This window comes from Mastigoproctus giganteus, chromosome 1, assembly GCF_048544385.1.
Source record: "Mastigoproctus giganteus isolate SK-2022 chromosome 1, ASM4854438v1, whole genome shotgun sequence".
Lineage (NCBI taxonomy): Eukaryota > Metazoa > Arthropoda > Arachnida > Uropygi > Thelyphonidae > Mastigoproctus > Mastigoproctus giganteus.
In genome coordinates this window covers 240,083,259-240,106,735 of record NC_143575.1, presented here as the reverse complement: position 1 = coordinate 240,106,735, position 23,477 = coordinate 240,083,259, and the positions used below count along the sequence as shown (strand labels likewise).

The 23,477-nt window shown below is 38.2% G+C and overlaps 1 protein-coding gene across 1 annotated transcript; it reads left to right on the top strand.

Annotated features, from left to right (window-relative positions):
* Positions 1-852: 852 nt before the first annotated feature.
* LOC150091689 (very long chain fatty acid elongase 7-like) lies at positions 853-22,544 on the top strand. Its single transcript, XM_090385213.1, has 8 exons — positions 853-928; positions 5,321-5,376; positions 12,004-12,194; positions 12,673-12,753; positions 16,082-16,138; positions 16,302-16,407; positions 21,783-21,919; positions 22,230-22,544. Coding segments are annotated over exons 1-8 (924 nt in total). The 5' UTR covers positions 853-926; the 3' UTR covers positions 22,524-22,544.
* The last annotated feature ends 933 nt before the right edge of the window (positions 22,545-23,477 follow it).

The following is a 23,477-nucleotide window of genomic DNA, read 5'->3' as shown; positions in this document are numbered from 1 at the left end:
CCCCACCAACGTGGCCTCCGCTGTATAATCGGTGCCTCTCTATGGCTGTGCTGCCAACCATATGGTGACCATTGCAGTCTGGCAAACAAAGGACACAGATAAAAACGCTGGTAATTTGCTAAATTCCCAAAAGTTTGCAAAATTGTCTCACCTAGGGAATCCTCAGATGAATGTCTTTCGACGGGAACACTTTTCTTGGCGAACTAAACACTTAAAACTCATGTTTTAACACAAAAATCAGGAGCTCGTAAAAACGTGTCTACTCGTAACGGCCGCCGCTGGGGTGTTCGATCAGTGGATACAGGGGGTATTACAAAATCGTCGTTCAAATAGATGGGGAAACCCCTTGGGCAGCGGTTCTAATAAGAAACTCTGATTAGCTGACGTCCAGAATCGCAGCTGAGACTGAATCTACTCTCATCAGTACAGAGTACCTTAAGTAAAGATTTTGTGGTTGCAACCTTTAGAAATAGTGCTGGTCCTTAAGTTTTGCACACCAGTGTAGTGGTATTCTCAAGGACTATTGATTTAAAATTTTCCTTTTACTTGTTCGTCGGATTAAATTTTTGGGGAAATTTATCAAGTTGATTTTGTTTTTAGGAATTTCTATTTCTCCATTTCAGTATAAAGTGGTTGTTGACTAAATCATACGCATATTTTTCCTTATATCTAATTATTTTACTACAGTTTTCCACAAACTGGAAATGAGTGACCTTGTTAAAACCTCTGTGATTATCATCATTAATCTCTAACTGCCGTCTCTTTCTTTGATCAGATAAGCCTATTTTTCTTTCAAACACCGGTATAGTGGCAATTTTAAACAGCTCATTCCAGTTTGTACGTTTACGTGGATCACACCTCCTTTAAATAAACGAAAACTGATATTGAAGGGTCTCTTGGAAGTGGTTCAGCTGATACCAGAAATCATGTAAGTAATGTGATCCATTCTGGAATTTATATTTCAATGTTTCTTGATTACTTTAATTAAATTTTCTTAAATTTAAACTTAAGCGTTTTCAAATTGTCAATGCTGCTCACGAAATAATGATAACAGGTAGCAATGCTTAATCATTGAAGCAAAACTGTGACGAGGTAAATCCTTCAAACAGTTGGACACATCCTTTGCAGGTGCCAAGATGAGGTTTTTCTTGCTCGCTTTTAAAATGTTTCCACATGAATGCCGAACACAGCATGAGTAATTCTAAAATGAATTTCCCTTTTTAAACAAGAATTCCTTTTGGGTATTGTTTTACCGTCTATGAGAGAAATTTGAAGAACACAGCACCGTCTTCGGCGCTCCAAGGAGTGGCACACCACGATTGATAAGAATAGGAGAACACATGAACGCTGTGGAGCAAGCAATGGTACAAAGTCCTAAAATCAACTTGGAGAGCATCTCTTGAATTGGGCATTGAACGCCATTCTTTGATACGCATTTTGAAGGAATGAAAGTTTAAATGTTACATCTCACGCCCAATTCACGGATTACTCTAAGACAATTATGACTGAAGACTGCAGATTCGCGAGATAGCGTTGAATCAACTGAAAGATGAATCCCCAAATACCCATAAAAATTGCATGGAATGATGAAGCAACATTCAAGCTATCGGGGAATGTTAACTGGAATAATTGAATGTACGGAAATATAGAAAATCCCATCTCACAATTCAAGAACAGTTGAATCAATGGGGAGTGTATGTATGGGAAGATATGTCTTCTTTCGGTGTAGTTGGTCCATACTTCTTCAAAGCCACCATTACTGAAATGTCCAATCTAGAAATGTTACAGAATTATCTTTCATCCCATTTACAGGCACGCGACAATTTCAACGAACTAAACTTTCGACATGATGGGGCACCAATCCATTACGCGGTTAACGATTTTAATTACTTGAATGGAGTTTTAGGAGGTTGTGCCATCGGTGAAACAGCAGTAGTGGAATAGTCACCTACGTCGCTGACCTTACAGCGATGGACTTCTTCTTTTGGGGAGCGGTCAAAGACAAAGTGTATGCACGCAAATCCAGAACAATTCAAAAGCTTCAAAGTCACATTCTTTTAAAGCATTTGACAATGATCACCACTAGCTCTCAGCTACCCAACTCAACCTCAGAGCTCACTCATGTGCATCAGGCAACACTGGGGCAATCTCCACAGCAAAATGCGCTGGTTCCACAGGAGTTAGTTATTGTCGATGACTCTATTGTCAGTGAAACGGGTAATATATTGTGTAAAAAGTATAGGTCAAATAGGACCAGGGTATGTCTGCCAGGGGCAAAAGTTGATGATGTTGTAGAACAGATATCATCTATTAAGGGTACAAAGAGTGATATTGTTGGACACATTGGGAATAATGACATTAAGAGTAGGAGATGTGCAGATTTACTTAATTAGTACAGGTCAATGCTGGAATTTACTTAAAGATATAATTACCATCTCTGGGTTAAAGGGAAGGTTTTTTCTTCCGTAAAAGTGACTACAGGGGTCACAGACAGTTTTTAAATTCTATACTGTGGGACCAACTAATGATGTCACCAACAACAAATGCTAAGTGGGAAGCATTCAAGGAACTAATCGTGGAAGCTACTAGGCTTTTCATACCAACTGAGAAATATTGTTCAAGGTTTAAGCCTAAACGGATGTCACATCAGATGAACTAATGAGACTCGTGGCAGAGAAGAAAAATGCATGGGAAGCATATAAATTATCAGGCGACACAGAAGCCTATAATACATGTAAGCTTGTCTGTAATCAGGTCACAAAGGAGGTTAGGCAGGCGAAGGCAGATTACGACAAATCTTTGGCAAAGGATGCTAAAAAAACAGCAAGGACTTCTTTACTTATATAAACTCTAAAAGGAAGGGGATGAATCTGATTGGTCCACTTGATATCGATGGTTCGACTGTTGATGATTCTGCTCAGATTATCAGCTACGTGAGCAGGTTCGACTGTTGATGATCCTGCTCACGTAGCTGATAATCTGAATGAGTATTTTGCATCTACATTCACACATTAGGAGTTATTAAGGTTTGAAAATGGCAGAAGTTTATCAAATTGTAGCAGGGTGCTTGATGATTTTGTAATAAATGAGAGCAAAGTGAAGGAAAAATTGTTAAAGTCAAACATAAGAAAAGCACCTGGGGTGGTTGTGATCTATCCAGCTATACTAAAGGAAGCAGCAAAGGAAGTAAGCAAACCCTTAGCCATAATTATGAGACCATCTTTGGACTCAGGGGAGGTTCCCACGGACTGGAGATGTGCAAATGTATCCCCAATTCACAAAGGGGTGTCGAAGGGTGACACGAGTAATTACAGACCAGTTAGTTTAACTTCTGTTCCGGGTAAAATAATGGAGTCACTGGTTAAAGATGCATTGCAGGATCATCTAGACAAGACTGCAGCAATAATTCAGACACAGCATGGGTTTGTTAAGGAAAAATCTTGTCTGACAAATTTGATAGGATATTATGATGTGGTTACAAAGGAACTGGATGGAAAAAATAATTTTGATATCATATATTTGGATTTCAGGAAAGCTTTTGACACTGTTGCGCATAGAGGACTACTGTACAAATTGGAGCAGAATGATATTAAGGGTACGTTGCTACAATGGATTAAAGCGTGGTTGAGTGGAAGAAGACACAGTGTGGTAATTAATGGACGGTTCTCTTCGTGGACTAATATTATTAGTGGAGTCTCCCAAGGTTCGGTGTTGGGTCCTCTGTTGTTTTGTATATTTATCAATGATATTGATGAAGATATATCAGGCTTAGTGTCGAAGTTTGCAGATGATTCAAAGGTTGGCAGGGTTGTAAATGACAGTAATGGCAGTGTGCTGCCGCAACAGGATCTAGAAAATTTGGGCAGATTGGCTGAGAAGTGGCAACTGAAGTTACACATTGAAACTTGCAGTCAGATATTAAATTTAATGAGCAATGTAGACAGGCTGCCAGAGCAGGTCATGGTGCATTGTCAATGATATATAGAAGAATTTTGCTAATAGGGAAAAGGAGGTGTTTATCCCTTTGTATAAGGCAATGGTCAGGCCATGCCTTGAGTACTGCGTACAGGTTTGGAAGCTTCATTTTAGGAAGGATGTAGAGTTGCTGGAGCGTGTACAGAGAAGGGCAACAAGTTTGGGGCAGGGAAAGAAAAGCTGGGACTAGTCACCTGTGAGGTGTATAACTAACGCCTTGAATGGGTTGAGTACTCTGAATTCTGATCGGATTCTTCCGCTTGCTTAGATTACGAATCTGATGGGACATAAATTCGATTTGAGGAAAGACAGTTGTAGAATAGATGCACGGAAATTTCCTTTAGCCAGCAGTTGTTAATTGTTGGAACAAACTTCACTCTGTTGTTGTGGAATGTGGATGTTGATAGCTTTAATAAATTCAAGGAGTAGTTGGAGGACAAACGTTTAGAGAGAATGGATCTGTGAAATTGTTTTTTTTTTTTTTTTTTTGCTGATGCTACATTAGCTCATAAGCTTGCTTTCTTGCACTACATGCCTCCATTACTACTACTACTACCTTCGTGATAAGGTAATTTGAAGGATCCATGTAGGTTGCAATACCGTATCAATGTGGGAATCAAGGAATTTTGTTGGGCATTTTTTTTTATAACATGGCTGAGTTAGTCCGTCTTAAGAGAGGATTGCATAGATATTTTCTTCAGAAATCTCCGATTTTTCTTCCAGAAAGTAGCAAGGACCAAATAACAGATGCAATTATAGAGGGTACGAGGCCTTAGTTGCTTTTCCGCTTAACACAAACACAGATAAATTCCGTAAATGAGATGCCTTCGAGCTGTCACGATTTTGCTGGTTGCTGAGTCGCAACAGTGAAGTCGGCGTTGGAATTTTCATCTTGATTGAGTCGCTCAAGGTCGGCTATAAAACACGGTCCTACATTTGTTTTTCACGTTCATCTGATGATAAAACTAAGCCTAGCCAGTTGTTTACCTTGTGTATTCGTTTTTTAAATGGATTCCCAGTTGTAAACGTTGTTTAGAATTTTAATTCTGAGGAGGAGACCCTGCAGCTTTAATGTCACACGAGATAAATCAAACTTTTTTGATGGCTGCATTGGCGGAATGTAAATAACAGCGTATCTGAGAGAATTCTGCTACATTTCATGTTAAGGTCGCGTTCATTCAAAAGGGGAAGATGAGTTTTGATGGTGTCGGTCACAATCCTTTCTGATGAATTGCAGAGCAGTCTGATTTAATTTCCTATTGTAACTCTTATTGAAAAGTTAAAACCCTATAATAATTAATAATCAGTTATAAAGTAGCGAGGTTAACTCCCTTTTTATTTTCAGGGTCAATATGGAGAAATCTCTCAATTCCTCTTTCGATTTCATATTTGGAGAACCAAGTAAGTTTGAAATTATAGTTTAAAATGACATTCAATTATTTTGAAACACAAATTACAATAAAGAAAAACACCCCTGGAAAATCCCAAAGCTTTGATTTCATTTGATTTTAAATGCGCACGCTATAACGCAATCATTTAACAGATGACTTAGTGATAAAGAAAATCAGGTTTTCGAAGTGTGCGTTCAATAAGGAAAAATGCAAAATCTGAAAAACCACAAGGGGGTTGTTTCCTGAAGGACATTGGAATCTAAATGCGAAAAAAATAACTAAATTATTCAACAGCTAACTTAGAGAAGAAAGGTAGCTGAAAAAAAAACTCCTAAAAGGACTTTTTTTAAAATATCCGCAGAAACCAACTAAAACGATTTGGGGCATAATAAAATGCATTGTCAGAAGACGCTCGGGGAGTTCCCCAGAAAAGAATTTCCCCTAGTACCAGATTGTCAGCCTCTACCACCTACGTGGGTGGTAGAAGCTGACAGTCTGGGGAAATTCAAAGTTCAGCTGGATAATTATCTGGTCGAGGTCCGTTGCCTTCCTTCTCTTCTTGTCAGATTTTCCTGTAGAAGGCTCTGTGGTGATCATAAATTATCCGGTTGCCTATTTTCCTCTGGGCACTCCCCCTCTAGCGGCAAAGTCTTTCTTGCTGAGTGCAAGGAAGTTTTGCTTGAGGGCATTCAGTTATTCTTCGATCCTTTGATTATAGGTCTCGTGTTTGCTGTGAATGTTGTCTTTCTTGAGGACGGTCTTCAATTTTGTCATCAGCTTCTTCTCACTTCTGTTACCCCATTGGTACTAGGTCATTTAGGCTTTTTTCACTCAGCTCTTCTATCTTCTTCTTCAGCTGTTCTTTCCAAGTGGGTGGTTACTTCTCTTTCCATTTTGTTTTTGTTGGTGTCTGGTTTTTCTTCCTTTCTTGCTGAAAAGAAACCAGTGGCTGATACAGCAGCACAGTAAATAATTGTCCGGATGGCATTTAATTATTATTATTATAGTTATCTCTTTCTTCTCCTAATCGGTTTTTTTTTTAAATGCAAAGATGAGAAGGACAAACCAGATCGGACCCTTATGTAATGGACTTGGGACAGTATTAGATACCCCAGATGGAGATGGAGATAAACTCAAGTTACTTTTCATTGATATTTACAGAATAAAAACCCTTCACGTCAATGAGAAATTCTGGAAGTGTAGTTGAAAAAATGTAATTAATGATGTCGAAATTCATTAAATCACATTAATTAAATTTTTATTTAAGGAAAAAACTTTCGAGCCAACAGGCCATTAAGGCTCCTTGGGTTGATAGCATTTACCCTATAATCTTAAAGGAAGCGGCAAGTGGGTACATTGAACCATTGACGCTAATTATGAGAGCATCACTCGACTCGGGAGTGATTCCGTTAGATTGGAAACGTGCCAATGTGTCTCTAATACATAAGGGCGGTTCTAAGAGTGCAGTGGGAAATTACCGGCCAGTTAGTCTAACTTCAGTAGCAGAGAAAATCATGGACACTGTCACCAAGGGTAGAATTCAGGATCACTTAGATAGAAATGGAATTCTGAAGGATACTCAGCATGGTTTTGTAAAGGGAAAAAATCATGTTTAACAAATCTGGTTTGCTATTTTGACTCAGGAATTGGACTTAGGGAATAATTTCGAAGTTGTTTATTTGGATTTCAGCAAAGCATTTGACCAAGTCTCACGTGAGCGGTTACTTTATAAGCTGGAACAGGTTGGAATCACAGAAAAAATCCTTAGATGGATAGCTGGATGGCTTCAGGGCACGAGGCAGAGATTTGTGATAAATGGCTGTTCCTCAGATTGGGTTGATGTGAGAAGTGTGGTTCCTCAAGGATCAGTATTAGGAGCACTGTTGTTTTTGATTTTCATAAATGACATCGATGAAGGGATAGAGGGCGCGATGTCTAAATTTGCAGATGATGTAAAGATTGGTAGAGTAGTTAATGATTGCCGCCAAGCAGAGCCAAGCAGTCTATCTATGTCATGACCTAGATAGACTTCAGAGATGGTCAGAAAAATGGCAGCTATGCTTTAATCCAGCAAAGTGTAACGTATTGCACCTGGGGAACAGTAACCCCCAAAATAACCTATGCTCTTGGCGGAGTTGAACTAAAGCCGGTAGTGGAGGAAACTGACTTGGGTATTACGATACGGTCAGATATGAAGGGCTCTGATCATTGGAGACTGGTTTCAAGGAGAGCCCATGGTGTCCTATCGATGATTTATCGAACAATTGCTAGTAGAGATAAGGACTTCATAATCCCATTATATAAGGCTATTGTTTGACCACACTTGGAATACTGTGTTTTCGAGCTCCTTGAAAGAGTGCAAAGACGGGTAACTCGCCTGGTGAGATCGCCAAAAGGGCGTCCATATGAGTAAAGACTTCGAGGACGTGAATTCTAGACCTTGGAAACGAGGCACCTTAAAGGAGATTTGATTGAGGTGTTTAAGGCTCTGAGAGGCATAAGCAAAATGGATAAGAACGAAATTTTCATGGTTATAAATGATAGGGGCCATAATTTCTAGTTACGGGGAGAGTTGTTTAGACTGGATTACATGAAGTTTTATTTTAGCCAGCGAGTTATTTTTTATTTTTATTTATTTTTGGTAGTTGTTGGCGCATCAGCTTCTGTGGCCATAATGCACCTCCCAAGGTTTTTGCAGTACTTTGATCCAAGCCCGAGGCGGGATTCGAACTCGCGACTTTTATCAAAGTACTTTTTTTTTTTTTTTTTTTTTTGAATCAATCAAAAAAAAGTACTTTGATCCAAGCCCGAGGCGGGATTCGAACTCGCGACTTTTAGGTTGCCAGGCAGGCACTTTACCCACCCGGCTAGCCCGATCAACCAGCGAGTTATAAAGTAATGGAATAAGTTACCTGAATGGGTGGTAGAGGCTGACAGTCTGGGGTAATTCAAAGTTCAGCTGGATAATGGAGGAGGGAAATGCATAAGTTGTCCATTTCCTTTTCTCTTATTAATTATTATTATTTCTTAAATTTCTTCTTATAATTTAATTTTCTGTATTTTTTGTTATTTTAGTTTATTATTTTTATTATTATTATTATTATTAATTTTTGGTTGGTGCAGCATAAGCCATAGGCTTCTTTGAACCACGTGGCCATTACTAATACTGTACTAATACTAATACTAATAGTGCTTTGGATGGTTGGTTATGTACGGTTGATATTATTATTATTACTGTCTTGCAATCCTACATGTGTTCAGGATCGCTTTCTGAAGTTCCATGTAAATGTTCTCTCCTCTGGGAGATCTAATGCTGCTAGGTTCTTTGGAGGCTGTTTTTCACCATGCCGGTGGTTGACACGTGGTAATCGAGATTACTTGTTCCACATACTATAGTTATTTAACTTCCACTTTTAGGTCTGTGTAGTTTCTGACCTTTTCCTTGTAGATTTTCTGGAGGTTGTTGGTGTTGGATCCCGCTATGTTGATTAGGTAGGTAGTCCTTTCCTTCTTGTCGATGAAGGTTATTTCTGTGATGTTGTGCGGGATGTCTTGTCCATTATAATGGAGCGGTTCCTGTGTAGTTTGTGAATACGGATCTCTAGTATGACGTAGGTTCATACTTGCAATATGGTACACATTCTTTGGTCAACTAATATTTTTGGTATTTTGTGATGTATTATGTTGGCGTCCTGGTCGCATCTATGACTGTACTCCCTCTGGGTGATATCCCTGTATCCCGTGCTGGATTGTTTCTGGAGCCAGGTGGCATCGTTGACATGTGTCGTCTGTCACTACTGGGTCCTTGGCAATGCATTTCCTATAATTGATTACGTTGTCCTGGCTGGGGAACCATAAATCCTTCAATCTCGAATTAGTGCTTCCCGCTTATTATTATTATTATTATTATTAATAGTAGTAGTAGTAGGAGGAGGAGGAGGAGGAGTTGTAGTAGTATTAGCCTGAGGAAGCAAGTAGCTTTCTCTGCATCGGACAAAAGAAAAAAGAATAATCAATGATTGACTGGCTAAAAAAAACGTCCTACAATCTAACCTAATCCTCTTCCCCTGTAATTTTAATTTATGGCCCACTAGTTCTGAAATTCTTTATAACAGTCAAAATTCCACCTTCATACATTTTTACAACTCCTCTTAGAGCCTTAAACCTCAATCGGGTCTCCTCTTATGTACTTGGTTTCCAAGCTCTGTATCCCACATAATCCAATTCTTTCATTATGTCAGATTAGTTCTCGTAACCGGAAATTCACATTCACCCATTTTATTGACAACACTCTTGATATTACTGTAGACTCAGTTAAGACTTTTAATTCTCCTTCAACCAGAGCTGAACTTGACTGGGTCCCGAAATAAGGGTAAAATTCTGGGTCCCGAACAGAGGGTTCATCACTTGGCAGGTCACGAGATACTTGAGTCCCTGACGAGCTCCCAGTTACATTTATTTCTAGGAGAAACACCCGGTTTCTTCAGTGGCTCAATTCTTCTAGTAATGCACCAAATTGAAATTTGAGATCGGGTGCAAAGAAAACAATCGACATTTGAGCTTTGTTTCTCTACTAGACTGGCCTTAGAATACATGTCACAGGCTATATAAGCAAAAACTCATGATTAACACTGGAAATGCCCGCTGGTATTTTCTCCCGAGTCAGTCATGATCTGCTAGAACGATGTATTGAAAGTGAATCTTATGACAACCATTATTAGGCGAAATATGAACTTAAGAAAATGTACAATATATTACAGAATTTAAATTAACCAAGTATTACAGAAATTAAACCTGTGTTGCCTAAACTTTATCCACTAGAGAAGATAAAATTAAGCTGCTCAGTTATCGGAAAGAATTCAAATTGCCAAAATTATTTCAGAAAAGTTAAGAATTAAATTTATAAAAGTGTCAAAATTAATTTCATAAAATTACTGAAATAAAATTTATAAAATTTAAAATTACGAATATTAAACAAAAATTTTATTTAAAAATTACAGTAGAATGAATAACAGCAGAAGTAATATATCAATATAGCAATGAAGTATCAGTATAATATCAAAAGAAACAACTCCACAGAATTCATGGAATCGACCTAATAACAAACAGCAGCAACCAAGAAGAGTTCTCAGTAAGCTAACTGATAAGTGGCAATGCAAATGGTAAGAGACCTTGAGAGGACTACCAGAAGAAAATTCTTTCCAAAAATCGCTACAACCACAAGGTACAGTCATAGTTTGTTCTATGATCACCCCTTCCTTCCTGACTAGCCACAGATATTTCACCCCGAATGTCTTAAGCATGGAATCATTAATTATTATTAGTGATCTTCAATCAAACTGACCTGTGTGTGTGTGTATACGTCATGATTGAGTACTGACATATGTATAATGCTTTTCAACCCAACAATGGACCATAGGATTACAACAACTCATAAGATATCAACTGGAGATTATTCATCAAATGCGTTAAATGTGTGTATTCTGTGTACTTACTGATATTATATTTTACACTTAATTCTCTTCAAATTAAGTATATATTCTAGATATAAAATCATTCTGCTAAACAGCTTAATAAAATTGAATTTAATTACAGTGACTAATTTATGGATATCCTCCCCAAATTTCTGTTATCAAATCTTATAAAATTCTCCAAGGGAAACAAAAAAGCATACAACAGCATGGAAAAAGAGCAAAGAAATATATTTTCTATTATAGATAACCCAAACCCACAAATAAAATATCTACATTGTCTGTTCAAAACATTACGACCATCTACCCGATACTAGGTGTCCCATCCTCTTGCCCGCGGCCACAGAATGAGGCATGAACTCTATAAGGTCTCTGAACGTTGCAGGAGTCATATTGTGCCATGTCGCTTTGGATTGCGTCTGTAGATCTGCCATATCCTTGGTGGAGGATCCAAATGCTGGATCTCTTTTGATCTACGTAATTCCAAAGATGTTTTATAGGATTTATATCGGGGGAATTCGTAGCCACCGTAGCAGATGGAAGTCGCTTTCCTGTTTGGCGAATCCATTTTCGAACATTATGGGAAAGGAGGCAGGGTGCATTATCCTAATGGAACATACCTGTGCCATTTGGGAAAACAGTCACCATGAAGGGATGCATCTCGTCAGCCACAATGGATAGGTAGCTTTTAGCATTCAGACTGCGGTCTAGGGGCATGAGTTCTCAAAGAGATTCCCTGGCTGACTTCCCTCATACCAAAACACATCGGCTACTCGTCTGTTTCTGTTGGAACACTCTGTAAACACCTTGACAACAGCACCAATTCGCAGTTTCCGTAATACTTCCACCCTTGAACCTGTACCCGATAATTACCCCTTTATCGAAGCCCGTCATATCATGCCTTGTCCGTCCATGTCGCTCAAGTGCTTCATGTGTCTCAAACCTGCAGTATCATATTTTACAGTTCCCACCGCGGGAAGTAACAGTGATTGCAAACACACCCAGTTTGGTCATAACATTTTGACTGGACAGTGCATACTTTTATGAAAAAGAGAAAGATTTAATTAATGCCTACATATTCGACGAACCTTTTAATGAAAACATTGTGCAATGTATATGCCCTGATAGATATCATCATAATAATCTCGTCTTTATTCTTTCAATAGATACGACAATCCATGAATATCCTTTGTTGAGGAGTCCCTATACGATAATCATCATTGCCAGTTGCTATGTGTTGTTTTCGAAAATAGTGGGTCCGGCCTTAATGAAGAGAAGAGAAGCCTTCGATATTTTCGTTCCGATGGTTGTGTACAACATCTTCATGATAATACTAAGTACAGGAATGTGCCTTGATGTAAGTGCTGGTTTTTCAATTTATTCCTTTATACATGAAACGTCTTGGGAGTTTTAATAAGCGGTACCTATACGTATTATATTCAGTTGTTCCCGCTAAAGAAATTGCACTTAATTTGTATACATCAACAAATTTTATCTCTATTAAAACGAAGCTCTAAACTTAATGAACAATGGTGTGACACTCTGTTTTGTCTCTGAATCGACATGTGGACAGTGTCAACAAGTCAAAGCCAATTTCACTTAATGGGATGCATCCGATTTGTCAAATAGAAATTTGACCGTTCTTCGAGAAGCCTCAAAATAATTGTACCATTAGACAAATCTCGTAATAACAACAATTCTTAGTACTCACATATCACTCTTGTTTCTGTCCCTATCGTTATTTCCTACGTTTGTTTCTTACAGTTGCTCTCATTTAGTTACTAATTAAATTAAAACTGACGATGCTAATGCTACGCCTTGATCTATTTTTACAGGCTTTTCGTTCAGTCTTAACCATGAAGAATATATTGACCTGTGAATCAGCAAGGACTACACATCCATTGGGAACTAGGAGGGTGAGTAAATCGCTTATTATAATAACAAAAATAAAATGGAACTTCAAAAAATTCTTTCTGTAAATGAGTTCAAGTAGTAAACAGAAATGCCGTTGAATTTTAATAATAATACTCCTTTGCCTATTCCAGAAGTTAAATAATACAGTGTTAACGGTATTTTTCTTCTTACGAAATCAACCAGACATTCAATTTTTGCTGTTTCTATACATATTTCCAGAAGTACCTTTCTTCCGGATTAGAATCTGTGTTTAGACAGTCCGAACAGGACCTTAACTGGTGTCAAAATCCATTTATATCCAATGTCCATTCCAGATATTGACTGGAACTTGCTCACTTATGCATTAAGAATATCCAGATAAAGGAGCCGCTTTGTGGCAGTGATCCTAACATATTGATAGGGGAACACTTATAGATATTACTAGCGTGGGATAAGATGAAGGGATTCTGGTCTTTTAAAGGCGAATAGAGTCTTAGACAGTTGATAAATTGATTTCAGTGGGACCAACTGATGATGTTACCAACTGTAAATTCTAAATGGGAGACATTCAAGCGAGTAATGCTGGAAGATGGCAAACTTTTAATACCAACTAAGAGACACTGCTCAAGATTTAGACCTAAACGAATGGCAAATGAACTGATGCGACTTGTGGGAGTAGGAAAATACGTGAGTTGATTATTCGCAGTGGTCATGAAATCCAACAGTAAGTGCAAACTAGATCTATCTCAATCAAACTAGACTCAATCAGGTCACTAAAGGGGTTGAGCAATCTAAGGAAGATTATGAGAAGTACTTGGATAAGACCAAAATGCTTTGCTATTTTATTCTTATTTCAACACCAGAAGGAACAATCAGTGGCCCATTATTGACAATCCTCTTCAGGTTGCTGACAAACTTAATAAATATTTCTGCATCTACATTGACGCATGAAGCATGAATAATTTCGAATCTAAAAGTACAAGGCACATGGTGAAGATGGAATCTGCCAATTATATTAAAAGAAGTAGCAAAAGAGTTAAGTAAACCCTTAGCAATAATTATAATAGCAGTCGTGGATTGAAGGGAGAATCTATACCCTAGAGGAGTGAATGTGCCTCTTATTCACAAAGTGGGGGAGGGCAATCAAAGGGCTACATGAAAAACCTTTGGCCTGTACGATTAACTTCTGTTTCCCGGAAAACAATGGAGTCTGCAGTTAAATGAATACTGTAGATTATCTTAACAGGTATGGAATTACATATAAATCAGATTGAACCGAGGCAATATGGCTTAGTCACTGATCCTCCTAAAACTCTCCTACGACAACAACAACAACAGAGTTCAGTGATGGGCCCCTTACCATTTATAGTATTTATTAACGATATTGATGAAGGCATAACAAGCGTATTATCTAAGTTTGCAGATGATACAAAAGTTGGCGGGATGGTTAACAACAGTGATCAAGGTAAGCTACTGCAAGAAATCTAGAAAATGAGACACATGGGCTGAGAGTTGGCAGTTGAGGTTTAACATTCACAAATTCGAGGTACTTCAGATGAATAGCAGTAAACTCAGATTAATGTACCAATTGTGTGGTCCCAAATTCGGGGTTGTGCAAAATGAAAAAGACCTGGGGGTAATTGTGCAGTCGGATATGAAGTTCTCCAAGCAGTGCAGACATGGTGCTAGGATAGGTCATGTAGTTTTGCCAATGATATACAGGAACTTTGCTAGCAGGGATGAAGAGGTGGTGATTATCCCATTGTACAAGGTTATGGTTAGGCTGCATCTTGAGTACTGCATACAGGTCTGGAGGCCTCATTTTAGGAAGGATGCATAAAAAAGCAACCAATTTAGTCGCAACACAAAGGGGTACTCTTACCGCCGAAGTCTTAGAAACTGCAAATTGCCCCTCTTGGAAACAAAACCCTTGAGAGGAGACCTGATAGAAGTGTTTAAGGTTGTATATGGACTGAATAAAGTTGATGATGATGATGGTAACCTAACTCTTTCTAAGACAATACACACAAGGAGACATAAAACTCAAATTGGAAAAGAATGGCTGTAGAAACCAAATTGGAAAAGAATGGATGTGGGAAAATTTGCTTTCAGCCAGAGAGTAATTGATTGTTGGAACAAATTATCATCTGACATTGTGGAAGTGAGTAGTTTCAATAAATGTAAGGAAGAATTAGATATTATTAGGGAAAATGGATAGATAAGATGAATACTGTTTATTCATTTTTTTTGGCTGTTACTGTGTAAACTTCCTTTCTTGCATCATGATGCTGATAAGGTAAACTGAGCAAGTTAGATTACTGAGTAGTAAAGCCTTCCAAAACTAACTTATAGGCTAAGTCCCGACGAGTTGTACAGTGGTTGAAATCACTGTCCACCCCAGAGTTTGAATCCTGTCAATGATATGAGGAATTTTTATGGGTGAAATCTTTTCACTTTGTGGCTGAACTAGTCAGTCTCAAGCGTGGACAGGTTACCTCTTTGGTTTAGGCTGCATATTTTTAGATAATTGTTCAAAATTCGACTGAAAATATGTGACGCCAATTCTGTTTCTTTTAAAATATTTATTTGATTTCATGCTTGAAATATTTTGCTTGAAAACATACGCTGATCCGAACAAAGTTGCCATTTTCATGGCATTTTCTTTTATTAGCGGAAAATCATCAGATGGGAGAGCCTTGCAGAATTCAAGTAGTTCATTTTCGCAGTGCATAAACTTATTTTGGAACCATCTTTTGGCTTGAAGATCAATGATTTAAAGTTGCAAGCTGGGATTGTAGTTTTCAGCCATAGAAGTAGATGGTCTCAAACAAGCTTATGTCTTTTTCATGGGATCATCAACAACTCGACATTCAAACTCATCAAAACTAATTGCAGTAACGAGAGGTTACGATTCTTCGGAAATATGTGTTTCTCTTTTAGCAGGGTTCAGAGTGAACTAAATTGTCTTTCTCAATTTGGGATTTAAATAATAACAACTTATTCTGAAATGATTTTATGTCACCATACAAATTAGAGGTAAATTTCTTCCCTTTCCCTTGTAGTTTTAAACTAAGAGCATTTAAATAACTAGAAATATCTGTAAGAATTCAAGATCAAATCAGAAGATCAAATCTGTAAGATCAAATCAGAAGAGTTCCAATACTTTTGGTAGACTAGAACATTGTTCTTCATATCTCAGATTTAAGGTAATAGTGCAGCTTTTTGACATCAAAGTGCTTGTGAAATTGCGGTGTAATTCTTAAACATATTTTGGAAAATAATTACTGTATTATGATTTAACTTAAATAATTTTATTCCAGTTTAATAGAAAATCTATTAAATTTTTCTTAGGGAAATATCCTCGCTTGGACATTTATGATTTCAAAGCTACTGGAGTTTTTCGATACAGTACGTATGTTGCATTTGCTCTTACTAATGTCTTACGAAATAATATATAATATTCATCGCAAGAAAAATATTACTTTGGATAAACAGACGCTAGACATCTGCTACTATCAAATACAGTTTCCAGAATCTAAACATATTTAGGATATTTACTTTTCTTTTTCAGTTATTCTTTGTTTTGAGGAAGAAATTCTCTCACGTCAGCCGTTTACATGTCATTCATCATTCTGGGAGTTTTACAGCAGCTTGGTTGATTATTAAATATGCTCCAGGTAAGGCTATTGTGTATTTGCATTCACAAAGTATTGGTGTTTATATTTTTAGGATTATTTAAGACTATTAGGGAAAATTTATGCAAGGACACAGCCCGTCCGACAAAATAAAACCGGCACATCTTTCCCTCCCCACTAATAAGTATAATTCTTCCTTAAGTTGATTACAACTACCCACTTTCACAACGTCAGATGAAAGTTTGTTCCAACGATCAATTAATCTCCAGTTGAAAGAATATTTTCGAACATTTATCCTGTAACCATCCTCTTTCAATTTATGTCCACCTGTGTGTCTTTATCATCTGAGGTAGAATAAAGGTGCCATCAGAAATTAGCTTCTCAATCTATTTAAAGCCATGAACACTTCGATAACGTCCATCAAGGGTGGCCAACGAGTCGATCGCGGATTTAATTTCGGTCGATGACGACGAATTTTAAATATAGAGTCATCGCTAGATTTGTGCACCTTGTGCAATGAAAGGAAAAAAGTTGATCGCATCACAAATTAAGTTGGCCACTCCTGAGTCGTCCATCATTGGTGTGTAGTTTCCAGACGCTGCAGAACTAAAGTTTCATTAAACTCTAATTTGCCACTACAATAATGTTTAATTACTTTGATTAATGTCACATCAACGGAACTTCTCAGCCAAGTAGGAATGATATCAGACTACCAGCAACGGTGATCCACGCCAAAGACCCATGATGAATTAAAATTAAATTCCAAAAAATGCTGCAGCGTATCCTGATTGAAAACCATTGATTTAATCTGATTAATAACCAGTATAGCATTAGCATTAGCATTAGCATTAGCATTAGCATTAGTAGAGGCATTTGATGCAAGAAAGCAAGCTTATGCAGCATCAGCCAAAAAAAAAAAAAAAACCACTTCCACTTCACCCCTCTGTTCGTTCAAAATACCTGTCCAGCTGAGCCTTAAACTTATTTAGGCTATCAACCTCCACCACAAGGGATGGCGGTCTGTTCCACCAACCAACCACCCGCTGGCTAAAGGCAAATTTCCGCACGTCTATCCTACATCTGTCTTTCCTCAATTTGAATTTATGCCCTCTCAGGTGATTTCTCTGAGCTAGAGGAAGAATCCCATCAGCATTGAGCATGCTCAAACCATTCAAGGCTTTATACACCTCTATCAGATCACCTCGCTGGTGCCTAGTCTCCAGACACTGTAATTTGCAAAACTTAAGCCTTTCTTCATAAAAGAGCAACCCTTTGTTCCATTCACTAATCTTGTTGCCCTTCTCTGTACTCGTTCCAGCAGCTCTACATCCTTCTTGAAATGAGGTCTCCAGACCTGTATACAGTACTCTAGGTGTGGCCTGACCATCGCCTTATACAATGGAATAATCACCTCCTTATCCCTGCTGGAAAAATTCCTGTATATCATTGACAATACTCCATGAGCTACTCTTGCAGCCCGTCTGCACTGCTCAGAGAACTTCATATCTGCCTGCACAATCACCCCCAAGTCCCTTTCATTCTCTACCACTGTCAGTGTAGTACCACAGAGTTGATATGTTGCTCTGGGGTTGCTGTTTCCCATGTGTAGTACTTTACATTTATCAATGTTAAACTTCATTTGCCACCTCTCAGCCCATCTGCTCAACCTTTCCAGATCCTGTTGCAGCAGCATAGTGTCAGTAGTGTCCTTGACAACCCTGCCAACCTTTGTATCGTCTGCAAACTTGGACATTAAGCCAGATATACCATCATCAATAGCATTTATAAATACAGAAAACAATAATGGACCCAACACTGAGCCCTGAGGGACTCCACTAATAACATCAGTCCACGATGAGCAGTGTCCATTGATTACCACTCTCTGTCTTCTCCCCCTCAACCACCCCTTTATCCATAGCAGCAATTTGCCTCCAATGTCACACTGCTCCAATTTGTGTAGCAGTCTTCCATGTGCAACAGTATCAAAAGCCTTTCTAAGATCCAAGTATATAATATCAAAGTTATTCCCTGCATCCAGTTCTTTTGTGACTGCATCATAGTATCCAATCAAGTTGGTCAGGCAAGACTTCCCCTTAACAAAACCATGCTGTGTCTGAGCTATAACTGAAGTCTTGTCTAAATGAACCTGCAGTGCTTCTTTAACCAGTGCCTCCATTAATTTTCCTGGAACAGAAGTTAAGCTCACAGGTCTATAATTACTTGTGTCAGCCTTTGATCCTCCTTTGTGAATTGGGGTCACATTTGCACATTTCCAGTCTATGGGTACCTCCCCTGAGTCCAAGGAAGCTCTCATAATTATGGCTAAAGGTTTGCTTACTTCCTTTGCTGCCTCCTTTAATATAACTGGACAGATCCCATCCACCCCGGGTGCCTTTCTTGTGTTTATCTTCAACAGTTTCTCCTCCACTTTACTCCCAGTTATTTCAAGATTCTGTAGCTTACTGCTAGAGTTGAATACACCTCTGGCATTCCCCTCGCTGAATAACTCCTCATGTGTGAATGTCGATGCAAAATATTCATTTAGTTTGTTAGCTACCTGAGCAGGATCATCAACACTTGACCCATCAATATCAAGTGGACCAATCTGATTCATCCCCTTCCTTCTAGAGTTTACATAAGTAAAGAACTCTTTGCTGTTTTTCTTTACATCCCTTGCCAAGGATTTCTCGTAATCTGCCTTCACCTGCCTAACCTCCTTTGTAACTTGGTTGCATATCAACTTGTATCTATCATAGGCTTCTGTGTCATGTGTTAATTTGTATGTGTCCCATGCGTTTTTCTTCTCTGCCATATGCCTCATTAGTTCATCTGACATCCATTTTGGCCTAAACCTTGAACAATATTTCTTAGTTGGTATGTAAAGCTTAGTAGCTTCTAAGATAAGTTCTTTGAATGCTTCCCATTTTGAATTTGCTGTTGGTAACATCATCAGTTGGTCCCACTGTATAGAATTTAAATACTGTCTCAGTCCATCGTAGTCGCCTTTACGGAAACAATAACCCTTCCCTTTACCCCTAATGTTAGTTACCTCTTTGAGTAAATCCCACTTCAGCACACTGTGATCACTGCCACCTAGTGGTTCATTTATCTGCAGATTCTTAATGCATGAAGAATCACTGCTGATAATCAAATCAAGAGTATTACTCCCTCTAGTTGCCTCCCGAACATGCTGATGTAGAAAACAATCATCCAATAAATCCACAAAAGTTCTGCTAGTGTGTGAGTAACCAGCCCCCAAATTCCAGTCAATATCTGGGAAATTGAAATCTCCCATTATAAGACACTCTGATTTACTGGCCCACTCTATTTCCCTGTACAGTTCCTTATTATACTCATCAGAGTCATTAGGCCTATAGCACACTCCTACTCTCAATTTTGATCTCCCAATGTTTATGTCACACCAAACTGACTCCACACTGCACTGTCCAGCGATGTCGACTGGCTTCACTTCCTTGGTTTTTATGTGTTTCTTAACTAATAACATAACCCCTCCCCCCTTCTTATCCTGTCTATCGTTTCTGTAGACGTTGTACTCCCCAAATTGCAGTTCTGCATCTCTTATATCTGTGTGACACCACGTCTCTGATATCCCAACAATATCTGCCTTTGATGTTTTGAGCAATACCTCAAATTCATCAAATTTATTTACTAAACTCCTAGCATTGGTGTACACGAAAGTATACCTGCACCTGTTTCTATTCTTAGCTACCCTAACACAACCCATGTGTTTACTTGTACCGCAATGGCTCCCAGCAGTCTCTGAAATACCATGCATCTTGTTTTTCAGGTTTCTGCTCATTCTAATAGAAGCAGTGCAAGAATCTCTTTCACCTCTGCCAGTGGCTACTGTCAATCTATTGGTCTTTGTCTCCCCCCCAAGCTAGCAGTTTTCCGACCCACCTAACACTGCCTCGATAACATCAGCAAATATTCTTGCACCCTTTCTATTTAAGTGTATCCCATCCCTGTAGAAGCAATCTCTCCTGTTAACAAGTACAGTCCAGGCTGAAAAAAATTCTACCCCTTGAGCCTTGCACAATCTTTCCAGGGCCGAATTGACCGACAAGGCTCTCATCATATACTCCCTCCTATCGTGTCTGGGCAGAATTGCAGACACTTTCAAATTCAACCCTAATTCTCGGCTTTTGTTCAACCTGTACTTGTTAAGTAATTCTGCCGGTCTCCTACTCTTAATATTATTAGTGCCAACGTGTACAACTATATCACCTTTTGTGCCCTTAAAAGATGATATTCGCTCTACAACGTCATCAACCTTTGCCCCTGGCAGACATACCCTTGTCCTGTTCCACCTATCCTTTTTACAAAGCATGTTCCCCGTTTCCCTGACAATAGAGTCACCAACAACTACTAGTTCCTTCGGGACCAGCGCATTCTGCCTTAGGGGTTGTCTCTGTGTCACGCGATGCCCAAGTGCAAGCTCTGGTGTTGATGTGGGCAGCTGAGAGCTTGATGGGCCCCTCAATTTAGTTTCTTCGAGGGCATCCACCCTGTCCTTCAAGCTCTCATATAGGCCCACAAGAACGCCGAGTTGTTGCCTGATATCGATACACTCCTTGCATCGCGCACACACAAAGACATCCCCCTTGGCAGTATCATGTCCCGTACCCGATTGCTCTGCAAACATCAAGCAAACAGTGCATTTTATAAGGCTGTGAGTCAGAGGACAACTGCCCCCCTCAGTTCTGCTCTGAGCCACAGCACTTCCATTAGCTTGAGCCTTTTGCTTTGCTGCTCTGGTCTGAGTCATGATTCTATTAATTTATTAATTAATTATGTTATGTTATTAATTATATTACGTTTGTAATCTAAGTCGTTATATGTATTTATTTAAACATACAATTTAACTGCTAACGAAGTTCAACTAACGCTATCTAGTACGGTATATAACCTACGGTATATCTAGTACGGTATCACAATGGCGGGAAAGTTACTAACGGTAGTTACGAACACGTGGAAACCCTTACCGATACTTTTTCAAGGCCGAGTAAAGAATAAATACACCAAATTAATCAAAAAATCACAAAATAATGTTATACTACTAAATTTAAATCAAAAGTTTTAGAAAAACAATAATTTCAAATCAATAAATAAGAAAAATCCACTTAGCGGCTTTGAACACGACCGTCACTAGTGGCCTCGTCATACAAAGCATCTCCTGTTGCTAATGGCACATACATTCGCGATGGAAAAATTATTAACCTAATCTCATTCAGAAAAATAGAAGAACTTGCGAATTCTTTTTGGAGGGGAATGAAGAATAAATTTTTAGTACTATAAGAAACATATACAAAAAATTTAATTATAAAGTTTTAGCAAAATATATAAATACAAGATTTTCAGAATCGCAATGTTTAATTCACGTATTTTCCACACAGGTGGTAGTGGATTCATAACTGTGTTTCTCAACAGTTCCGTTCATGTGTTGATGTACAGCTACTACCTGTTATCTACATTTGGCCCATCCATGAAAAAGCATTTATGGTGGAAAAAACATGTCACCCAGATGCAAATGGTAAGTGGGACAGTTCATTAAGACCTTAATTTAATTTTGTTCAATGGAAGACAAGAGGTACAACAACGTCATGAGGGTAAAGCTTGGTCTTTGCCATTTTTCATAAAAGTTGCAACGCCAGTTGCAAAACCATCTAAAGAATCCATCAGAATTACCTAAAAAATTCTTTCAAGACAGAACAATACCTTAGGTTTTCCATATCAATTTTTTCCTTGTAACACGATTTTGTCATCAAGTTTAATGAAACATCAGTTAAAAAGTTTCCGGAGATGAGTAAAAATATTAAGAGGTTATTTTTCATATATTTCAGGCTCAGCTGTTATTCCTGACTCTGTACTTTCTTCAGATTATCTTCTTACAGAAGTGCGATTATCCCCGTATTTTCTCCGTTATGCAAAGCTTCTTATGTGGACTGTATTTCTTTATGTTTGCGGAATTTTATGTTCAAACCTACATTAAACCTCGCGAGAAACATTCTTCTGCAGAAAAGTCAGCAACCACAGAATCTCTGTGTCTTCAGGAAAATGAACAAAGTCCTGCAACCTCCTGCAATGGCAAAAAGGATTCTACAGTATCTAAACGAACAGCTTATCGGTCGCATTAGAAATCAAAGAAATAACTATGTATATTATATAAAAAATACTATTTTTTTGCAATTAAAGATGATAGTCACTTATATTGCTTATTTTGAAATTTCCCTGCATAATGTAGGACTTGTATTGTGTATAAAATAGTACTTTGTATGTATTTATATTCTTTTCTTAAAATAAAATTAAGATATTTGAAAATGAAACATATTATTCCTCTTTTTTGGTCCATCGACAACTTTGGTGATTGTTCTCTAGTTCCCACAGTATGTCAGTTTATGGTTTATTGTGTATTACGTCTGTAGAAATGTTGTTCACAGTCTGATTGGCATATTTGTGAGGGGTGAAAAATCTTAGCGCCTCCTCCTGTAAGTGCAGACCCCATTGAAAAGACCTGTAAAAATTTCTCTACTAATGAAGCAGGAAGTCGTGTAGTTGGGTTTCAAAGGTAAACTTTTAACTCTTCTTTCAAATACTTATCTTTTTTACTAATTCTACTTTTACCTTCCATTATGTTAAGGTACCAAAGGGGAAAGAGACATTTCCTCTCTTTTCTGCTCTGTATTCAAAAAATCTCCCTCTAAAATAAATTCCTCCAAAGAATACAATGGATTTCTCCATCACGATAAAAGTATTGCTCAGTTGAACAATATGTTTACAGTTTCAAGGAGTTTCCATAATGGTCTTATTACAATCCATTGCTGATTCTTGTGTTTACTTCATTTCGACGTAAACGCATACCTTCCAAACGTCATGGGACACAATTCTCAATATTTCAGTATGACAAAGATTGGATACACTCCCATATGTCGCATGATGTTTGGTAAGACAGTGTGCCTTCAGTTGATGGAGATACTAGGTTTGGTAAAAACGTATAAGTCCCTTCAAGATGGTATGGTTGTATGGATGCATTTCTTTCAGGTTAATTCGGGTTAATTTCTTCCGGTTAATTCACCAGCCCTCATCAGTTT